Raw genomic sequence first — 24006 nt, 5'->3', positions numbered from 1 at the left:
TTAGCTGGTTGTAGTTTGAGCAGTTTTGGAAAAATCAGTTTTAAAATAGTTTTCTGAATGATGTGGTTTGTTTCATGTTACGTCTTTGGTCAGAACCAACAGATACTTCAGAACTTGACAGTGACTCATTGCAGTCCTGGGGCTATCCAGAAAGTAAGAGTGAAGAAAAAGATATGAAAGTAAGAAAGATTCTATAGGGCAATGGCAATTGATACTGTAGAGTCTCTTGTAGAGCTTTTAAAAGATACATATACTCAGGCCCCACAAATCTAAGTGGGAGCCTGAACATCTTTACTTTCAAGATTCCCCAACTCATTCTAGTGTAATCAAGATTGAGAATCACAGTTTACAAGGCTTACTTAGCTCATAGCCAATTAAGCATAACAGAAAGGCACTGATTATGTGAAACAAAGACCTGAAGTTTTTTAAAGGCAATGTGCAGAAAATTCTACCTAATTCTGATGTAGCATCAAACAAATTAGAAAAGGATTTCATTTACAATATACCCAATCACTGAAGCCTTAGTGAACATTATTATCAAGAAATTTAAATAAACATCATATTAGACATTAGCTGATTATCTCCCTAGCATCCATTCATCACTTCCTTTTAGTGGTGGTACCATGAACTAAACTCCTTTCTAACTCTCATCTAGTGTGATCTGGAAGGTGATCTACCACCCAGGTCCAGGGCATAAGCTAATCACTGCAGCCCATCTCTGTAGCCACTGTGATTGGTTGTGGATTGGGCACATAACTCAGTGAGACACAAGGAGTTTCAAGAGGGCCACTATGTGAAACCTGATTATACAGTGGATACATGGAAAGTCAGGGTCAGGGAAGAGAGCAGAAAGATAAGCCAGCACCTTGGTAATATTATTTCAGTGATGCCTGAAGAAAGGCCTGCTCTCCAGATCTTTATCATTGTTGAAGCCATTTTGAGTTGGTGTGCATTCACTTGAAACTGACAGAATCTTAACTGATGCAAATAACTATTCAATGTAATATCTGGCTCTTTATGATTAAATGACGGTAGGGGGATTTCTAAAAAGAAAACTTTTCTTCATATTTCAACTATAATTGCATTTATACTACTTTATAATTCTACTCCTGAAGCTATTTCTTGGATACCTAATGAAGACACATTACTAAATATCTGAAAAGGAGATCAAAGGCAGTAAAAGATGGAAAGATCTGATGAAACACACACACACAAAAAAAAAACAGACAAAAATACATCCTCAGAACTTATTCCAAAATATATACTTCAACTCACTCATATCCACAATGTTCTTTGGGAAAACGATTTATATCAGTGGCTCTGATATTTTAGTGTATGCTACCATCACTTGGGCAATTTGTTTAGAACAGATTCCTAGGCTGCTTTCCAGTGATTCTGATTTAGTGGATCTAGTGTTGAGTCCCCAAAATAGATACTGTTCATATTCCACAAGATTCTGATGCAAATGGTTGGTAGAGCTTACTCAGAAATTCTGCAGGACAGAAGAGGGTAGTGGATCTGTTTCAGAACAAACACTTCAGCTTTTAATTTTGCATTTTAAATACTGATTTTTCAAGCATGGCATTTCTAATGTAATATAAAAGGTACAAAATATTTTCCAAAAGTAAATAAGCCCAATATCTCATTAAAAGAAGATAAAGGGGAGGCTGGGCCTGGTGGCTCATGCCTGTAATCCCAGCACTTTGGGAGGCCAAAGCGGCAGATCACAAGGTCAAGATATCAAGACCATCCTGGCCAACAGGGTGGAAATCCATCTCTACTAAACATACAAAAATTAGCTGGGTGTGGTGGCGCAGGCCTGTAGTCCCAGTTACTCAGGAGGCAGAAGCAGGGGAATCACTTGAACCCAGGAGGCAGAGGTTGCAGTGAGCCGAGATCACACTTCTGCACTCCAGCCTGGTGACAGAGCAAGGCTCCATCTCAAAAAAATATATATGAATGGAAAAAGAAATATTTTATATGAGTTGTAAACTCATTTACAATATAAGATAGCTCTTCATTAGTGAAGAACTACATCTGTAAATCTACTTTTATTTTTTGAGACAGGGTCTCACTCTGTCACTCACGCTAGAGTACAGTGGTGCAACCATGGCTCACTGCAGCCTCAATCTCCCAGCCTCAAACAATCCTCCCACCTCAGCCTCCCTAGCAGCTGGAACCACAGGCATGATGCCCAACTAATTTTTTAAAACAGTTTTTATAGAGACGGTGTCCCTGTGTTGCCCAGGTTGGTCTTGAACTTCTGGCCTCAAGTGATCTTTCTGCCTCAGCCTTCTAAAGTACTGAGATTACAGCATGGGCCACCACACCTGGCCTTATAAATCTACCTTGAAAATAATTAATAGTCATACATCTAATCATCTATTTTTTTTTTTTTTGAGATGGAGTTTCGCTCTTTCTGCCCATGCCGGAGTGCAATGGAGTGATCTTGGTCACGATCTGCAACCTCTGCCTCCTGGGTTCAAATAATTCTCCCATCTCAGCCTCCCAAGTAGCTAGGATTACAGGCACCTGCCCCCAACACCCAGCTAATTTTTGGTATTTTTAGTAGAGACGAGGTTTCACCATGTTGGTCAGGCTGGTCTCGAACTCCAGACCTGAGATGTTCCACCCACCTCGGCCTCTCAAAGTGCTGGGATCACAGGAGTGAGCCACCGTGCCCTGTTCTGATCATCCAATTTTAAAAATAAAATATTACGTACTTGGAAAGAGAGGAGAAACTTAAAGAAGAAACTATTCATTTTAGGTACAGTTTTCAAAAAAGATAGTATAATATAAAAGCATAAATTTGAAGACTGTTACCAAAATCCCTGGTTATAAGCCACAGTGAACACTGGTAGTTGCCCACTCAACAGCCACTGCCAGCCTCTTTATTTCTTGTTGTAAGGGCTCCCCTCCTACTTTAGAGACTAAAAATGCCAGCACTTGAATTTCCAGTCTTTCTGGCAGAGACCACGGGTATGTAACCAAATTCTAACCAATGGACTCTAAGAGGAAGTTTGCTGAGGGCATCTGCTGTAGCCATCACTAACAGCCATACTTAAAATGTCACCTCCTCTGCCAAAGTCCTCAATGGAGGGTCTCCTTATCAACTCCCTGAGGATCTCCACTTCTACAATGCTCAAGCCACTGCCCCAGGAGTGAGGGTAAGAATGTGAAATATACCTACCTTATTATCCAATGAAAATAAAGTTGGTACTTAAGTTTTCCTAGACTCTTTAGCGCTTTTACAATACCTAGCCTTAGTTCAAACGTCCAAACACTGTCGACATGCTGACTTGCAAAAGAACTTTGAACTTACGAGTATGGGACTGCAACACATTCATTAGGTAGGTTATGACAGGCAGTATAGCGTAGCACAGACTGTCTAGATATACATTTACCTGTGAAAGCACATTTTGCCATTTTTCCCATTTTAAATATCTAAGCCCCTGCCTACTCAACAGCCACAGAACCCCATCCACTAAGGAACATAACAATATCAACAGCCTCTACTTCTCTATAGGTCACTCACACAATTCAGTAAACCGTTAAATTGATTAGAGCCATGAAATTTTAGGATTGTTAATGAGTTAACATATTTCATGATACATTCTAGGGTACGGAATCATAAAAGATTCAGAGGAAAATGGTGAGAAACATCCAAAAGGACCAAAATTTAAAAAGAAATGGCAAGGATCCACAAAGAGAGAATCCAGCACTTTTTCATAAAATTATTTTGGTCATAATATATTTTCAGCAGCATACCAGTACTGATGATGAAAAGAGCACTTTTAGTCTCATTTCTGGATCTACTTTACATTATATTTTTGTCCTAAAAATCACAATCTTGACATTTCAGGGATTCTGAAAGATTTTTATATCTAATGAAAAACAAACTACATGGGAATAAAGACACGTTCCTACTTTAAACTTGCTTCTATCAGCAATCTCAGACAAATCTAACCCCCTTTCAGGTCAAATTTAGTGTTATAAAGATACATTCATCAAGTACAGAATAGCTAAAAGAACAGACTGTGGAGACAGATGAATTTAAATCCTCCCTCTGCCTCTTACTAAGCATGTGAACTTTGGACAATTCAGTTAACCTTTCTATACCGGTTTTTGTTTTTTTTTCAGCCATAAATTAAGGATAATAGTACCTATTTTGGGATAAATGTGTTAATATACATCACGTTTAAATGTTTAAAACTGCATCCAGTACATGGAAGCACTATTCAAGTTGAAGAAAGTGAGTGGATGTTGCCTTTCTTCAACTCTTTCTACTAATGTAAATATTCTGAGATATTATATGTAAAAAAAACATTTTAACTAAATCAAAACCTGTTTATGACTGGTGGTGTTTTAGGATAGCATGGACTGCCTAGATATAAATTTTGAAATCTGAAAACTTCTTATTCTATCATTAATACTAAACTTCTACTGTGAACTACATCAGTCAGGATTCAGTGAAGGAAACAGAAATCACTTTGGGTATTCTAAGAAAGAGATTTAACTCAGAAAATTAGGTGCTTACAAAATTGTTAGAAGAGCTGGGGTAGCAAGGTTCAGGATAGACCTGCAGAAGTGACCCCTAGAGCACAGAAAACCTGGTCCACCAAAGGAGCTACTATGTAGTGAGAAGGTGGGAAGATATGAGTTAAAGAATGTATTATTTTAGCTTGATCGAGAGATCAGGAAGTATTTACAGACCATGCAATTACCTTTAGTGTACATGAAGCTGTAGGCTAGCTGCTATACACCATGGAATACCATGCAGCCCTAAAACAGAATAAAATACATTCTTTGCAGCAGCACGGATGCGGCTGGAGGTCATTATCCTAAGTGAATTAGCGCAGAAACAGAAAATCAAATCCACACGTTCTCACTTAGAAATGGGAACTAAATAATGGGTACACACAGACGTAAAGATGGAAACAACAGACTCTGGGAATTTCAAAAGTGGGGAGGGTGGGATGGGGTAAGGATTGAGAAACTACTCATTGGGTACGATGCTCACTATTTGGATGATGGGTTCAACAGAAGCTCAAACTCCAGCATTATGCAATGTATCCTTGTAACAAACATGGACACCTACCCCTTGAATCTAAAAAACAGAAAAAGAATGTTACTGGAGGAGGAAAAACATCTTTCCTTGAACTTGCCTGCCTGAAGCAATAAGAAAATGGCCTCTGCCTTCACTTTAACCTTGCAAATCACGCACATTCATGTTTAATTGCTGGAACCTGATTAGCACCCGGAACGCTACTAAATCTCAAATATATTTCTCTTTAAGTACAGGAAAAAAAACTAGAAAGGGTTGCAAATATTTGTATTTTGCCAAGCAATAAAATGTAACACAGTGACTTTGGGATAGTCAAAGTCACGAAAGTACAGTTTTGTAATCTGTAAAATAGGGATTAAATAGTGATGTCCTACCCATAATAATGTTGTGCTTAGGATTTAAAGATATTAGACATAGAAAACACTTAATATAGTGAAAATAACATTTCCTTGCCATTTTGAAGCCTTAGCTTAACTGTCTTGTAGCATGTAGGTTTGCAGCTGAAAAGTTTGATGCCCTTCTAATCTTTGTAATATGTATGTCACCTGGAAGTCTTTTAGGATTTTTCTTTTACCCCTGGTGTTCTAAAATTTCAAAATGATGTGTCTAGGTCTGGACTTTCTCATTTGTTGTTCAGGTCCCTTCAGAGACGTGCTCTTCAGCGTTGGCACATTGCCTTGTATTTTTAACACAACCTCCTCCCCTCTGTTTTCTTTCTTTATGAATCACCTGTTAGTCATATTTAAAACCTCCTGGATTATCTAAGTCTCTAATCCTTTTTTAAATCTTTCCATCTGTTTCTTTTCTACTCTATTTTCCTTTTTAGTTCCTGGAGGTTTTTTTTTTTTTTTTTTTTTTTTAACTTCTGTCTTCTAATTAATGGGTTAGCAAACTTTTTCTGTAATGGTCCGGATAGTAAATTTTTTTGGCTTCATGAACATATGATCTCTGTCATAACTACTCACTCTGCTGTTGAAGCATGAAAGCAGCCATAGAAAATATGCAAACAAATAGGCAGGGCAGGGTATCAGTATAACTTTCTTTACAAAAACAGTTGGAAAGCCATAGTTTATCAATCTCATTACTGACCCTTCTACTATTTGCTTTGTTTTGGCAATCATACTTGTAATTTACAAGAGCCCCTTTTTTCTATGACTGTTCCTTTTTCTGAGCATTTTTCTTTTCAAAAAAAATTTATGTCTTCTCAGATCTTTCTGAAAACACTAATTAAAATTAGTTTTTAGTTTTCTTGTCATCTTTGCATTACAGACTCCTTCTGTTGCATAATTTTATTTTCTATTTATCCTGGATTTTCTTTCCTGGTGGAGGCTTTCCCTTACTATCTCCTCAGCCATGATTGCCTGTTTATATTTAAGAATACATTCCCAAAAAACTCTACACATCTAAATGCAGTTTGTTCACTGACAGGCAGAAGCGTGATTAGATGGAGATAAGGCAATTTCCCTGGGGACTCCTAAATGTCAGTATGGGATGATATTTGCTTGGAATCTTGAGCTTTTCCAGACAAGAAACTTAACGATATTTACTGCCCAAGGGCTAGACACAAGTGTGACACCATTCTTCATGCTGGATGGAGATACAACTATACATCTCACAGGATTTTAGTGATTCTCTTGCTTTTAATCCCCAGACTCATGCTAACCCATGCTGTACCTGGTGGTATTCACGGTTCTGTGATCAGAACCTCCTTCTATGTGCACTTTATGCTTGGTTATCTCCGTTCTTTCTAATCAGTCTGTTACCAGCCTCTATCCACAATGTCTTCCTGAAGGTGGTATCTCCCATCTGCTGATGCCCTCTTTCCAGCTATTTGGACCTTATGGGTATAAACATGAATATATATATATGTATTTATTTTTGTAAACTATGATACTATCATTTCAGTGGAGATTACAGGAAGAATAAATAATTACACGTGCCTAATCTACTACCTTTCACTATAAACTTAAACCCTTTCTTACATTTTCTTCTGGCAGTGCCAGTCTAGGCCAACTTGTTTAACACATACTACGACTTGTCATATATTTAAGTTTTTCAAGTTCAATAATATTTTTATAAATTAAGCACCTGGATTCAGAAACTGTGGTAACTGGACAAAGTTTAGGATTTAGAAAAGGCTTTGTTATGCAAATCTGTTATTTAAGTAAGATGTAAAAGAGAATGTTATCTCAAGAGAGCAAATTCATGTAATATAAAAGCAAAATTTTATTTACAAACTACGGATATGCAAATCATAATGTGAATATACAGATTATATTAATCTTAGAATTCACGGTATGGAATACCGTTTACAGTTATTCACTGCCCCTCACTGTTGATACCAGGCTTGGCCATAAGACTTGCTTTTAGATCAGAAGTAAGCAAACTACAGGCTGTAAACTAAATGTGGCATGTGGTCTGTTTTTTTTTTTTTTTTTTTTTTTTTGTACAGCCAGCATGCTAAGAAAGGTTTTACATTTTTAAAAAGAATTGTAAAAAAAAAATATATGCGACAGAGACCATATGTGAAATTTTAAAAAGTGAACTCTCTGGCACTTTACAGGAAAAGTTTGCCAACCCCTGCTTTAGAAAATGAAATGTGAATGGAAGTGGCATGTGTCAATTTTGGGCAAAAGCGTTAAGAGACAAGAATTAGCTTGCTATGCTCTCTGCCATGACAACCAACAAAGTTTCAGAAAGAACCTGCCCAATCAGTCTGGATCTTAGAGTGAAGAAAACATAGAACAGAGCTGTAATTGACCCACAAGGAACATTTAGCATAACTAAGAAAAAAACCTTTGTTGTGGACATTTATAAGTTTCAGGATTTGTTACCTCAGAATAGCCTACTTTAAGCTGCCTGATACACATCAATGTAATATGAGTTACCACATAGGCCTGAAAATAATAAAACCGCATTTACTTAAAGAATGTTTGTAATTCAGTCTTTTTAATAATTACTCAAAATACATTTCTAAGAAGTTATGTCTCAAAAACATTTGAGGGTTGCACTATATTTAGTTTCTGAAAACAGTTATTACTAGCTACGTCTGTTGTTGCCAGAATAGTACTTTTAGCCTCTTCTTTTCCAGCTTGGTATGTTCCTTCTGATCTGGAAACCTGAAAAAATACAGTGCAATAATTTTTTACTTGCAGACTAGTATCTAAGATTACCACCAAATTAGAACATTAAATATATTCTCATACATGGATAAGATCAAATAAAAATAGCATTTATCAAGTTCCCACTCTTTGCCAGATGCTGTTCTAAGGACCCTACATGGACTGTCTCTTTTAATTCTCACAAAACTTGTATGAGGTAGCTGTTATCATTACAATCTCTTTTTTTCTACAAATGAAGAAAATGAGGCACAGAGAGGCTGAATCTTCACCTAAGGACATACAGTTGGGATGGAGTGGGATGCCCCAACTTTATACCAACCCTCCTAAATGCAAACATAAACTTGGCCTTGAATATCTAACAATTTTGGCATTAAGATGGCAGATTTCTATCTAGTAATTCTTTAATATTTTGTGACAAATCACAAATGAGCTGGTATAAAAATTCTTCATAACTTGAACACAGCTTAAGGGACAGTGCTAAGTTTCATTTCAGGGAGAAATATATTACTGAAAGTAAATTGGCTAACATAAAAACTGTATTTCTAATATGCTGTTTTCCACAAACTAAAATGTATCTTATTATATATATATATATATATATATATATATATATATATATATATATAAAACTTTTATCATACAAATTATAGTAATGTGCCACTTAATGACACAGATACATTCTGAGAAATGCACTGTTAGGCAATTCTGTCATTGTGAGAATATCATAGAGTGTTCTTATACAAACCTAGATGGTATAGCCTATTGCTCCTAGGTTACAAATCTATATAGCATGTTACTGTACTGAACATTGTGGGCAACTATTACACAATGGCAAGTATTTGTGTATCTAAGCATATCTAAACATATGAAAGGTGTAACAGCTACTTGGGAGGCTGATGAGCCCAGGAGGTAAAGGCTGCAATGAACCTTGATTGTGCCACTGCACTCCAGCCTAACAGAGTAACCCGATATCAAACAAAACAAAACAAAACAAAACAAAACAAAACAAAACAAAAGACCAAAAAATATACAGTAAAAAGACTGTGTCATAATCTTCTGGGATCACCATCAATTATGTGATTTGTTGTTGACTGAAATGTTATGTGTGGTGTATGACTGTATATAATTTGATTATAATATCAGGTAATTCCAAAATATAACAAAACTATTTGTACCAAACTTAAGTTTTCAGTTTCTATTAGTTCTATCAGCTTTTTCTACTAGCAAAATAACGTAATTTAGTACCATTCTAATGATTGGTTGCTCCAAAAGTGACTAGCTATAAAAAGGACATGGTAAATAGCTAAGAGATACAGGAAAACAATTCTAAGAGATACAGGAAAGAAAACAATATACACCTTTTGTAAGATCAGAGAATATCTTTATAAAAATGGTATAATTACTCAAATTAAATTAATGACACCTGTTTTATCTCAAAGAGAAGCAACTAATATTTATAGTTAGTTCAAAGGTTTTCACATACTTTACCTCATTTAAACTTCACAACCTTGTGAAGTTCCCAGGTAAGCTGGCACTACTATCTCAATTCTAACGTGTGTACTATGGAGAATTAGCCTTTTTATGAGAACATCTTTGCATAATCAACACCTAAAAATGTATATTTTACTCTAACAGGAGCTCCTGGAATATGAACACATGGTACTTGCAGGAGCATGTTCATTTTCAATAACAGAAATTTAAATCTATTTGCTTAAAATAAACATCAGGAAATTTATATACTGGTCTATCATGAACAATAACTTTATGACCAGAATTATCCTTTTTCCTGCATAAAATTAAATGTAACTTTCAAATAGAAATTTTTGTGACTCATTACAAGTCTCTACCAAGTCCATTGCACAAATGTGACTATGAAACTGGAAACCTGCTAATAAACAATTTCATTCAATTTAAAATGTTTAAAATTAAGTTCCTGTGTCCCAGGGCTGCATTCAGTATTTCTTAAGTTCTCTTCCATTATAAGAACATAAATACATACCTCTTTTCGAAATTAAATCTCAAGTTTTCTAGAGAGAAAAACACTTTTGCAACCAGTTTTCTTTAAATTCTCAGTATCTGCCTAAACTGGCACTACTTTGGAAAAGCAGCATTAAACCCTGTCCGGTTTCCATGGGAGGAACCCAGTGGGAGGTAATTTAATCACAGGGGCAGTTACACTCACACTGTTCTCATGATAGTGAGTGAGTTCTCTCAAGCCCTGATGGTTTCATAAGAAGCTTTCCCCTCTTTTGCTTGGCACTTCTCCTTGTTGCTGCCATGTGAAGAAGGCATGTTTGCTTCCCCTTCTGCCATGATTGTACATTTCCTTAGGCCTTGCCAGTCCTGTGGCACTCTGAGTCAATTAAACCTCTTTCCTTTATAAACTACCTAGTCTTGGGCATCTTGAGAACAAACTAATACAAGGGGTAACCAACATCCAATGACTGACTGATGGGGGTATAAAGGTCTGGCCATCTCAGCCAAATGGGGACAACTCTGAAGGACAATTTTAGTTCCAGAGTTCCCTGCGGCTTAACTAAGACTCATTGGGCACGCACTGGAGCTTGACTTCTCTCTGCCGAATCCTGCTTCCATCCCCTCTCTTTTACAAGTATGAATCTCAAGAGCACTCCTTAACAAACATTTTGCACACTAAACTCCCTTTGAGAGTCTGCTTCCCAGGTAATCCAGTCTATAACACATAGGAGCCATAGATTCTTTCAGAAGAAGGCAACTTTGTTAGTCAATTCCCTGCTGAGTTAGGCCATTCTTATGTTGCTATAAAGACATACCTGGGCACTTTATAAAGAAAAGAGTTTTAATTGGCTCACAGTTCTGCAAGCTGCACAAGCATAGTGCAGCAATCTGCTCAGCTTCTGGGGAGGTTACTGGGAGCTTTACTCTCAGCAGAAGGCAAAATGAAATCAGGCATGTTACATGAAGAGAGCAAGGGTGAGAGAGGGAGAGGGGGAGATGCCACACACCTTTAAACCATCAGATCACATGATAAATAATTCACTACCGTGAGGACAGAAGCAAAAGGATAGTGCTAAACCATGAGTAAGAAACCTGCCCCCAGGATCCAATCACCTCCCACCAGGCCCCACCTCCAACATTGGGGATTATATTTCAACATGTTCCACATGAGATTTGGAGGGCACATCTAAACTATATCACCTGCTTCATCTGATTCTCGACCACAGGGGTTTATACACTCCTTAGTCAGAAGAGCAAACGTTTTTGGGTTATACTATAGTAACAAAGAACTCCAAATTCTCAGTAGCTTAATTCGACAATGGTTTACTTCTTGCTTATACAACATAATCAATTTTGGATTGGCAATAGACGCTTCCTTTAAAGCTCAAAGAGGTTCCATTTCCACACAAGCTTCCATGATAGTGAAAGCATTATTCTGATTCTTAAAGGTTATGCACAGAAGATAAAAGCAAGTCACCTGGCCATACCTAAGTTCAACAGTGTTAATGTATGCTGCTTCTGCAGAGAGGAGCAACAGACCTTACAAAAGCAGGCTATGTGCCAGAGTTGACTCACAAGTCATAGTTTGCAAACTCTAGTCAAAAGCAATGATTCACAAACTTTAACGTGTATCAGAATCATGTACAGTGCTTGGTAAAATATAGATTTGCTGGGCCCTACCCTCAGAGTTTTTTAATTCAGAAAGTTTCAGAGAGGGACTGAGAATCTGGACTTCTATGAAGTTCCTATGTGATGTGATGTTGGTGGTCCAGGAATCATACTTTGAGAACCACTTGTCTACAGAAGAAAAACTTAACAGGTATGCCTGCAGCTCATCTGCCAATGTAGAGAAACTTATTTCAAGATGAAACACACCACAGCTTTGTCAAGTATCAGTTTTCCTAAATGGCAACTCCCCAAAAACCATACAAATTATTTAAAGTAAACCAAGGACTTAATAAAGATTCCTCTATTCTGAGAATTGTCCAATGTATGGGTACCCTCACTATTATTATTGCTAGCCACTCTGAAAAGATCAGGCTAATTAAGTACTGTTTGTACAGGAAGGTTTGTGTGGATGTTTGTGAGAGAAAGAATAAAGTTTCATCATCAATCAATTTAATAATATTAACAAATCTAATATGCTAAAATTAGAAATAAAACCAGGATGAGGAAAAAGGGAAAGGCCATTTTATGCAACTGTTACAGAGAGTAACACAGTACAAAAAACGCAAGTGAAGAAAGTAATTGGGGTTATACACTGAGAAACAGTGCCATATGAACAAAGCTGAGTATATAAGAAAAGTTCAAATTACGACAGGGATATACCATGGTAGGAAGGGTAACTGACATTCTAGCTATTGTGTTTGGCATAAGACAGGACTAAAGCAAGCAAACAGTAAACCATATGGCTATTTCCGGGTTCTTATTTGAAAATACCAGAAGCTAACTCTGACCCATAAAGTGAAACGGTAATTTATTAAAGGAATGGGGATGAATAAAGAATCAAGTTAATGGTTAAGCTTCTCAAGAATAAAGTCTACAAGCCATACTACAGAATTGGTCAGGGGAGGAAAACCTGCTGCTGTTCTCACTGGATTCTCTTGTGCCAAGAGCTTTTCTCTATTGCAACTGTTAGCGGCCCAGCACCAATACCATTGCTGCATCAGCAGAGCTATTTTTCAACAGTTACTATTGCCTCTGAACACCAGATACCTCCACCATCAACTCCACAGAAACATAATCTGAGTGCAGTGCCTGCTTCTTTGTTCAGTCTGTATTGAGGTTTTCTGAAAACGAATATGAGTGGCAGAGTCTACGTCACACAGTTCATGCCATACCTACCAGTGAAACTGGGAAAGTCAATTTTATGGCTTACCTTAGGGAGGTAGACATAGTTATTCCCAGATAGTTACTGAAAAGGTGGAAGAGTGAGAAAACATAATACATATCTGCCACAAAATGTTGTATCAAGCATACAAAACTCATCTAAATTTCACCACTTTCTGTTCCCACCTAACTCCTTTTCCAATATATTTTAACATAAATAGAGAATATCAGAGATGGATACACCTTTCCAGATTCCATTTCACTAATGAGAAACCTGATGCCCAAAATGATCAGATGATTTACTTAAGTTTACATGGCTACTTAGTAGAAAGAAATTATGCTTTTTCAACTCTTAGCATATTTTCTATCATGCAATGATCAAGAAGGCACACTTCAAACTGTATCTTAAATGTTAAACTTTACTCTTATTCTCAGGAAAACTACCTGTTTAGTCCTCAGAAAATCATTTTGGTAACATTGGTCTTTTTTTTTTCTCTCAATCAGTTCCTGCAAAACTAGCTATCAAACTAAATTTTATATGCAAAATTTTATTTTTCTATTATCTATTTTTTAAAAAAACTGTAAGCTTAAATGTGTTTTAATTGCAGTTTGCAAATTCTTTGGCTGGATTAAAACTTTTCCTTGCCAAAAGGCTAATATTCTTGCAACAACAAAAATGACAACAATAATAAGTAATTATTCAAAAGCTACTAGAAGGCCAGGCATGGTGCCTCATCCCTGTAACCTCAGCATTTTGGGAGACTGATGTGGAAGAATCGCTTCATGCCAGGAATTCAAGACCAGCCTGGACTAAATAGCAAGATCCCATCTCTTAAAAAATAATTAGCCAGGCCTGGTGGTGTGCACCTGTAGTCCTATTTGAGAAGCTGAGATGGGACTGCTTAAGCCCAGGAGTTTCAGGCTGCAGTGAGCCATGATTGCGCAACTACAACCTAGCCTGGGTGACCCTGACTTTTCCCAGAGTGACAACCAGACTCTGGGAAAAGAAAAGCAACTAGAACAAATGTTTCATTATGAATATATCTCTTACAGATATATTATTACACTTACAAAAATTAGAGCCAGACTCACCCAAGTAAACTATAATCACAAGATCTCCCCACAAAGTTAATGTTAAAACTTAAGCAAAGAGAACATTAATACTATAGTACGGATAGAATACATACTTTCTATTGGCATTATATTTTAATGACTAAACAACTGATAGCACAGAAGCCAAAAGCAAGTAATGAGATTTTGAGAAGGTGGAAAGAGAAGGAAAGCAAGAAAGAGGAACAATTACATACAGGGTACTGAATTTGAGAAGCAAATCAACACAGAAAAACATTCTCAAAAAGCAGAAGATGGACAGTTTTATTCAAATATAAATGTTTTATCTTTAGAGGGGAAAAACAGGCACTGGGGCCTATCAGAGGGTGGTGGGTGGGAGAAGACAGAGGATCAGGAAAATTATTAGGTACTGGAATTAATACCTGGGTGATAAAATAATCTGTAAAGCAAACCCCCATGACACAAGTCTACTTATATAATAAACCTGCACATGTGTAAACCTGAACTTAAAATGAAAGTTTTTAAAAAAAGTTATGTCTTAAAAGCTATTTATTTAGCATTTTTTCCTTTTTTGAAAACACTCCTCAAAAATGTATTGCACTGGTTGGCAGAAAAAGATTACAGAATCAATGACTATAAGCTAACACACATAATGTAGGTCCATTAAAAACTGCTTAGTTTGAACAGAGATAAAACAGTATTATTTTCTTTGGCTTCATTTTGTGAAATGAATAAAATGAAAACAGAATTGGGAACAGATAAATTACATACCTCTTGATGACACAGTCTTTCTCTTCTAATTTAAATGAATTATTTCTATATAAGGGCGTATTTTCCACAGAATAACTAGTGATCACTCAGACCAAATAATGAAAAAGTTTAGAAATCATATTAATAACTGTAGATTATTCAATTTTATGAAAAATTTGTTCTTTTCCCCCTGAAATATTGCCTGTACTTTCTTTTTTTCTTTCCTCTTATAAGCTGCTATTATTTTAAAATAATACTTATTTAAAATTACTTAAAACTTAAATTGTTCTAAAATAATTACCATTTTGGTATTTCTCCAAAAGGGTAATTTTGAAAATTTAGAAGGATAACAAGTTTTCAATTTTCCCAATAGAGATTAAGTCTTGTCCTATAAACCCATATGATTATACCATATTTACCATCATTTTGTACTTAAAAACATTGAAATCACTTAGTTAAGCTGGTATGGTATGACTGTGTATGAAGGTCCTACAAGATAAAAAGTTGCCTGGTGTAAATGCAGTAAGACCCTAAACTACTTGGACTGAAGCTTACACATTTAAAAGCTTTAAACAACCCTAAAATACTATACTTTTGTTTTAAAATATAAATCTATTCTAAAATCCGTATATTTTAAAAATGCTTTTTATTCAATACAACAGAGAAGAATATAAACCATAATGCACATTTATAGCATATCACAGATTTTTTATCATAATCTAAATAACTATGTGGCATAATGTATCTTCCTAGTTTAAATAAACAGTGCAGACATTTCTCTCCTGTGATTTGCAATGCCTTGTGGGAACTTAGTTAAAAATATGAAGAGAGAGAGAGTGATTTATATGTGATTATCATCTGGAGGACAAAAAGAGAAAAGAGAGAACTAGCTCAAAGTACTAAGCTTAAGGGTTCTCCCGAAATACTTCAAAATCTTTGTTTAAAAAGGGTTGAAAGTCGGCCTGGGGCAGAGGCTCACACCTGTAATCTCAGCACTTTGGGAGGCTGAGGTGGGCGGATCACAAGGTCAGGAGTTCAAGACCAGCCTGGCAAACATGGTGAAACCCCATCTCTACTAAAAATACAAAAAATTAGCCGGGCATGGTGGCATGTGTCTGTAATCCCACCTTCTTGGGAGGCTGAGGCAGGAGAATTGTTTAAACCCAGGGAGACAGAGGTTCTATTGAGTGGAGATTGCGCCATTACACTCCAGCCTGAACGATAGAGCAAGATTCTAGCTCCACAAAAAAAAAAAAAAAAAAAAGGTAAACAGTCTAATGAGGCCAGATTTTTTTTTTTTTTTTTGTAACTTTAAAGTAATTTCACAGAAGTTCTGGAAATATATCCAGTCATGACCTAGGTAGCAGTGCATATTCTGTAAGAGCAAATCCTTTCTGCACTACAGCAAATAAAATATGGGGCTAATCCTTCTTAATGTATCACCTACTTTTAACCTGGAAAAAAAAATACTATAAGGGGTTTGGATGACTTCATAATCAAATATTTAATAAATGTTCAACAACAACAACAAAAAATGTAAAACCCTGGGCCAAAACTCTGCGAATGATAAAATAAAAGACACAAATCACAAATTATCTTCAAGGGTAACTTTTATAGGTAAGAAAAAGCTATCTATGTATCCAGGACTTAGAAATTTTTGTAAAGGCATGATTACTAAGTAAAAATATAGACTGACAAACTTGTTGTGTTGACTAAAGATTTTAAAAGTTATGCATACTATAAACCATGAACATAAATTCTATTCAGGCCATTTGATGAGATACTCACAGAATGATTGTAAGAAGGTTCCAATATCACAGGCAATGACATTTTCCCTTGAAGATTCAATTTTGTTAAATAAAAAATCTTTTCCCCCACAATCTTTTCTTTTTTCATGCGATGTACACCATACAGTCTAAACCGAACTGCATAATTTCCAATCATCTCAGATTCAACATGATTAAATTTAAATGTTTCTGTGAAGACAGGGCATGGTCCTCTCTGGATGCTGGTTTTTGCTCTCTGTTTCTTTATAGGTAGAAGAACAAGGTGTACTTGCCATGAGTTGCCACCTGTCCTGTTATACGTTGGGATGTCTGTGACAGCTGTCACTGTTACCAGAAGCTTCTGTTCTTGTGAGTCATAGTCAAAAGTCACATCCAGTGTGCCATATTTAGCTTCTGGCTCAGGATCAAAAGGTTTAGGAAGCTGTGAAGATGATCCCTGAGCTGACATATCCTAAGAAAAGAAAATTTAAATGTTAGAGTTTTAACTCAATTATTTAACCTAGCATGTAAATAAATACTTGGTATTTCTTTAGGAGGTGAAAGCAATTCTGCCACTAAGAAAGTAATACGATAATAATTAACAGTCAACTACAACCAAAAGCTACCCTACAGGGCCAGGTTTATATAAGCAGTAAGTTAAATTAAAAACTTATGATAATAAAGACATATTTAGAATTTAATATTCACCATCACAATTTTGAGAAAGTGTATGTTTTTATAAATGAGAATTTAAAATATATCCTTTAGTGGGTATATCTGCTCCTTTTGTAGAAAACAACTACATTTTACTTTCAATTTTATAAACAATGCCACTGACAGCACAGTATCAGGCTGCAGAGAAAGGAAACATAAATACAAGTATAATGCTATTGAAAAATTTGGTTCCATTTTCAGAGTTTGTTCTAAAACACCCCCATCTGTAATAAAATATAAAGATATTTTGACTTAAATCAATGGAAATGTGAAATACAAAAATACAAATAAAAGGCCTCAAAATGTTAGCAGTCAAATATTTATTCTACATAACACAGGTTTACTTCAATTTCTAACCAAAATTAAAAACATACTATTTTCTAACATTAATGACGATTGAAAATGGCAGAATACACATCACAAAAGTCCAAGAAAGGCTGAAATGGTACATTTAATTATGAAATTAAAAGAAATTATAACCATTTTTCCTATGATTGTCTCAAATTCCTGCCAGTCTATCTATCTAGAATATAACAGGAATTTTAGCTAGTTACTGACAATATCAAACCTAGGTCTCTAACCTTTCAATTATACCACTTTGCCTCTTTAAGTATTTTAATAAATCTCAAATAATTCTCATTTTAAATGTGGACCAATTTAATAAACTTTTAAAATTTTCTGAACTTTGAGTGGCACCGAATACTACTGAATCCCAGTCTTCTCTTCTTCCATTTACTAAAAACAAACAAAAACCTTCCTGAGTGTTAGCTAGAAACACTACCTACAAGATTTGGGAAGCCAAGGCAGGCAGATCACTTGAGGTCAGGAGTTCAAGACCAGCCTGGCCAACATGGTGAAACCCAATCTCTACTAAAAATACAAAAATTAACTAGGTATGGGTAGCAGGTGCCTGTAGTCCCAGCTACTCAGGTGGATGAGGCAGGAGAATCGCTTGAGCCAGGGAGGCAGAGGTCTTAGTGAGCCAAGATTGTGCCAGTGCACTCTGGCCTCGATGACAGTGAGACTCTGTTTAAAAAGAATGCTATCCACAAGAGACTACTTCAGTACCTCTATTACAGTTCATATGACTACATGACTCAGCTTTGGCCAACGGGAGGCAAACATGATTTATGTGTGAAACATCTAGATCAGATTTATGTAAGAAATTACTTGCCCTCCACTCTCTGTCTCACTCTTCCACAAGCAGATATACAAATAGGATGTGTGGGTCAGCTTAGACCATGTAGACTAGGACAGTACCCCAAGGGAAGGCAGAGCAACAGAAGAGAAGGAACGGGGTCCCTGAATAATCTCATAGAGTAAAGCTCCCTGCTCTCTCTGGACTGTTGTTAAATAAAAGAGAAATAAATTTCTGTGTTCTTCAGCCATTGTATTTAGTGGGGGCTGAGGAGTCTTTTTGTTGTGGCAGCTTAATATGTACTGTAACTATTGTACCTACTATGTGCCAGGGCCTATTTTAGGTCAGGAGAGTGCTACTTTCTGCAAAGAGAACCAAAAAGACATGAATCCCTATTTTTTTTCCCCCCCCGACACAGGATCTTGCTTTGTCAACCAGGCTGGAGTACAGTGGCACAATCACGGCTCACTGCAGCCTTGACCTCCTGCTTCAGCTTCCTGAGTAGCTGGGATCACAGGCACATACCACCACACCTGGATAAATTTTTATATTTTTAGTAGAGACAAGGTCTTGCTATGTCGCCCAGGCTGGTCTCAAACTCTTGGATTCAAGCAATCCTCCTACCTCTATCTTCCCAAAGTGCTGGGATTACAGGTGTGAGCCACCATGGCCAGTAGTCCTTGGTCTTAGAAATCTTACATGCTAGTTGGTATAATGTATGGGAGGAAAGAAAAACAACAGAAGAACAATATTTGCAGAGAAGGAATAAATCCCCATAGGAGAATTCAGTTTTTAATGTAGTAGGAGAAAATCAAAACAAACATATTCTTTTTTTTTTTTTTTTTGAGACGGAGTTTCGCTCTTGTTACCCAGGCTGGAGTGCAATGGTGCGATCTCGGCTCACCGCAACCTCCGCCTCCTGGGTTCAGGCAATTCTCCTGCCTCAGCTTCCTGAGTAGCTGGGATTACAGGCATGCGCCACCATGCCCAGCTAATTTTTGTAGAGACGGGGTTTCACTATGTTGACCAGGATGGTCTCGATCTCTTGACCTCGTGATCCACCCGCCTTGGCCTCCCAAAGTGCTGGAATTACAGGCTTGAGCCACCGCGCCCGGCCAACAAACATATTCTTATTCTGTTAAAAAAAATTTACAATTTAGAGCAAAATGTTTTAATGTATACTACTTCATAATTGGTAACTGAAAATTATTAGTTATATAATCTTTGGTATTGCAATTAAATATTTTCTAAAACAGTATCATGACAGCTAAGATTTTCAAGCAATAAAAATGTTTATCAGGTCCTAGACAGCTATTTTTGAATTTTGTTTCTCTTGATGTTTCCCTCATTGTTTTTTTTTTCCCCAAACATTCCAACAATTCTTGTGAAACCCAGTGTTGAAAGGGTAGAACCTTTACAGATAAAAGATATTATTTGCATTCTGAATATAGGCAATAAGCAACAGTCCTTCCTTTCAAGGCATCTGGATCAGTTTTTAAAAAACCTTTAGATAGCAATAGGTCATCAAAAGTGTTTATAAAACTCCTTCCCATGGAATTCTTCTGAACCTTCTCTCCTCTCTCAGTTTAATCATGTATGTGGATAGGCTCTAAGATAGCTACAGCCTGGATTAAACCAAGAGAAAAGTGAGAATTTTCTGTCTGACATATAATATCTATTACAAGGATGTAAAATAAACTTGAAAAAACACAAAAGTGAATTTTATATTAGCATAGGCTATAAGCATTCATATATAAATATTTATGTAATGTGCATTAGCTATACTGTTTGAGTATATTCAGTGCTGTTAGAGAAGACACAAAAATAAACAGGATGGAGGAAATTCCAAATAAGTGGTTACAGACAGCAAGTCAGCAGCTTCTGAAATATGGGCAAAACTCACAGTATGTGTTAACTATAGATAGTGGGCAAAGAAGCAGCTTGTGAGACACAGGCAGAATTCTTAAGATATTAAATATAAACAGTTAATAACTTACAACATATGCCAAAGATAGACAGATTTAATAAAAAATACGATAAATCAAATGAGTGTTACCTATAGAAAGGGATGAAACACACAAGCCATGATCATGTAGCCTCTGCGCTAATAGCTCTGTCATCCATGTGCTCTACTTAAGAAATGCATATAAAACCTACAACTGCCTAGTAGGCTAACTGACAAGTTTCAGTGGTGGCCAGGTGTATAACTATATCTTTCCCACAAACAAGTGCGTGCTGTCGGCTCTTGGTACCCTTGTTCAAATCTCAACTCTGGTCCTTGTTACATCATAAATAGGAATGCTGATGGAAAAGAGACAGTGGACAGGATATATGGGCACTGCAAAAACCAGGACTCACATGGTGTGGTCCTGCTACCTCTACACACTTGCAGCTTATCTGTGTGTTAACTGATTTCATCTAGCTCCTCTTACTTCTTGCTTTGTATGTAAAACGCACACACACACACACATACACACTCTCTCTCTCACACACACACACTCACATACACACACATAATTTGAACATCTTACTTTGGTCTTTAGTCCTCTGAGAGAGTTTGCCTGGTGATGTTTGGAGGGTACCACTGAATCAAAGTAATTTCTCATACAACATTTTAGATGAAAAAACTCAATACAATATAGTTGTTAAGAGCACTGTTTTGGCAGTCAGACAGACCTGGGTTTGAACTATTGTTCCACTATGTAAGAGCTTCTTGTACTTGGTCAAATTGCTTAGCTCTCTGACTTTTAATGTTTTCATTTATAAAATGGAAATAACTTACTAAAGATGTGGTTGTTAGAATTAAATGAGCAGACTACATAAAGCTCATAGCAAAATTCCTGAAAAAAGTGGTGACAGGTATTATTGTTGTTGTTAATCCCACAGTCCAGACTTCACTGTTAACTTGTAGGCTATACATATAGTTTACAAAGCTACAAAATGGCTGTTTCAAATTTATTTAGGTAATGGAACATAAAAAAACATCCATCATGGAAAATCATAAAATAATAATATATTAAACTGTATCAATGTACAATTTTCTTCTGGGTCAGATACTGCAATACTAGAAATACTAAAAAAGCAGTAACAGATACAAAGTATTTTTAGCAATTATAGAAGAAAAACCTAAAATTAAGGAAATTCTATCCATAGCTTAATTGCTCTGGGTCTTAGGAAACTACAGCTATTATTTAATTTTGGCAGCAGATCTGAGAATTCATCTGGTGAGAATACAGACATATTTCAGTATTACTAAATGTTGTCTGGAAAAAAAGGTGTAAAAACTTGCAAGAACTTGCAATCTAAAACTTTTAAGTAGGCTGGGTGCAGAGGCTTATGCCTATAAACCCAGCACTTTGAGAGTCTCAGGCAGGAGGACTGCTGGAGCCCAGGAATTTGAGACTAGCCTGGGCAACATAGTGAGACTTTGTCTCTACAAAAAAAATTTAAAAATATGTGGGTGTGGTGGTGCACACCTGTAGTCTCAGTTACTTGGGAAGCTGAGGTGGGAGGAAGCTGCAGTGAGCTGTGACAGAGTGGACTCTGTCTCAAAACAAAAACAAAAAAACCCGAAAGTAAATCTAAAAACAAATACTAATTTATAAAACCTCTAGATTGCCTTTATAGTTTTCATCATGATATAAACATTAAAACAAATTCTTTTTCAAATACGATAATACTTCAAAACTGCCACAAAATTATCTTTGTTGTCACTTCCACATTTTTGCTCCAAAACAGTAAGTAAACTTAAAATTCAACCAAACAACATGAAGCCATGGATTCAAATTTCATTAATAAAGCTGATCATCATTTATTCTTTGTATTTTCTATGATATAAAAATACAACAAGGTTATTTTGAAAGGTTTGCGAAACACTAAGTAACTTCTCAATAGCAAAAAAAAATCCAAAATAAAATAAAAATAATACAAATAGTAACCTCAAGATAAAATAAGTAGGTAAATTATTCTAGAATGTTTTATATAAAGTTGTTTTTTTTTTTAAATCTTAAGTACCCATCCTCCTTTGGTGGTGGGGCTTGGGGTTGGAGAGTGGGGGCAGTTGAAGACTAGCTGGGACATTCCTGATAAGTTTGTTGGATAAAGATCAGACTAAAAATGGATACTGGTACCATAAGTCACAAAGGAACAAGATATTGATAAAATCAATTCTTCTTACCAAGATGAGAAGCACAGGATTATTAGCCTCCAAATAACACTTATTTTCAAACTTCTATGTGCTTTTACTTACTTCAGGGCTCAGGACTGCAGTGCTGTCACTTGGAACATCTTCTTCATATCCTTTATTATGATAACCTTCTATTTCATGACCTGTGCTTCCTTCACTTGGGCACTTGTTATATGAGCATCTTGGACTGTTGCTGCAGTGGGAAAATTCACATTTACTGTCCCCAATTTCTGAGGGTGTACATGACAGATGGGGAGAACCACTGTCATCCTGATATGGTGGTGGCTGCAATTCATCCAGCGGGGGTGTTCTTCTCATTCTCTGAATGCAGTTTCCTGATAATGATGAAGAATCTGGTCACTGTTTCCAATTAGCCTCAACATGCAGTACAGTCTACAATAATTTTAAGTAACTTTTGAAAATTGGATTAAAAAACTGATGGCAACATAACTATTAGATTTACTAATGACTTTTCTTTTTCCCTAGTTCAGAGGCACAAATAAAATAATCTGGTTTCCCATGCCTCTCCTCCTGCATAATAAGATTAGGAAAAATAAAAGTCATATATGAAGAAAGATCCTGTTACATACCATAAAAATGAAGAGTAATAAGTATTAGTTAAATAGCTTATTTATTTGTCTCTCTCAAAACAATCCTGATGTATACATACTTCATCTATTACCCTGTGATCTGTGGCCACCCTAGGGTCAAAGCAATATAAATATGGTTGGGAAAAACAAACATAAAACCTGTTTGATCTTAACCTATGTTTAGTAAGAACTCACCTATGTTCTTCAGTTACTGAGATGAACTTAAACTAGCATACTGCTAGCAGTGTCAGAAACGTTTTTCTACATTGGTCCTGGATCCAGAATCCTAAAATGAGGCGCACTGTGAATCAGACCCAATCCCTGTTTGCTAACATCCATCAACCAGCAAAGATTGGAGGCTGTGTTCTGTCTCATCTCCATTATAAGAGTATTCTATCCCACCCTACAACTGTGGCTGTATTCTTTGTAAAGTATGACTCCATCTTGTTTATAGCAGGCATCTCCACCTCTAGCATTTAATGTGAAACCACATTTTCTTTCACTGTTAAATTATCCTTTTAATTTTTACCTCAATGATTTATCTCAGTGGCTCAGAATAAACATATCTGTGAAAAAGGACAGAGTTAGGGGCAGCAGTGAAATAAGGAAATAGAGTCCAGTACATAACTTAAGAACACCTAAGTCTTTGTAGATAAGTCCTGAATGCAATACTAAACATCAAATTTAAACACTGCTCATTTTTTTTTCTTTTAATGAACTGGGCATCTCTTTTCTCAAAAGGGACCCTGGAAACAGTAGTTTGTATTATCATTGTTATGGAGTTCAGTTCAAATATTC

The 24006-nt window shown here is 36.3% G+C and overlaps 1 protein-coding gene across 7 annotated transcripts in view; it reads right to left on the bottom strand.

Moving 5' to 3' along the window:
- Nucleotides 1-24006, bottom strand: part of SYT14 (synaptotagmin 14) — a 177705-nt gene that overhangs the window by 29513 nt on the left and 124186 nt on the right. For 6 of the 7 annotated variants that reach the window (XM_039463485.2, XM_039463486.2, XM_074385128.1 and 3 more), the window contains 2 exons: nucleotides 22682-22953; nucleotides 16603-17052 (listed from right to left, as the gene is read on the bottom strand). In XM_039463485.2, coding sequence (XP_039319419.2) covers nucleotides 16603-17052; nucleotides 22682-22953 — 722 coding nt within the window. Of the gene's footprint in view, nucleotides 1-5878; nucleotides 6903-16602; nucleotides 17053-22681; nucleotides 22954-24006 lie in introns of those variants that run through there. The other variant, XM_074385127.1, reaches the window with a different exon arrangement.

This window comes from Saimiri boliviensis, chromosome 14 (genome assembly GCF_048565385.1).
Source record: "Saimiri boliviensis isolate mSaiBol1 chromosome 14, mSaiBol1.pri, whole genome shotgun sequence".
Lineage (NCBI taxonomy): Eukaryota > Metazoa > Chordata > Mammalia > Primates > Cebidae > Saimiri > Saimiri boliviensis.
Note: the sequence above shows the minus strand (reverse complement) of the source record. Positions and strands in the feature narration are given on the sequence as shown.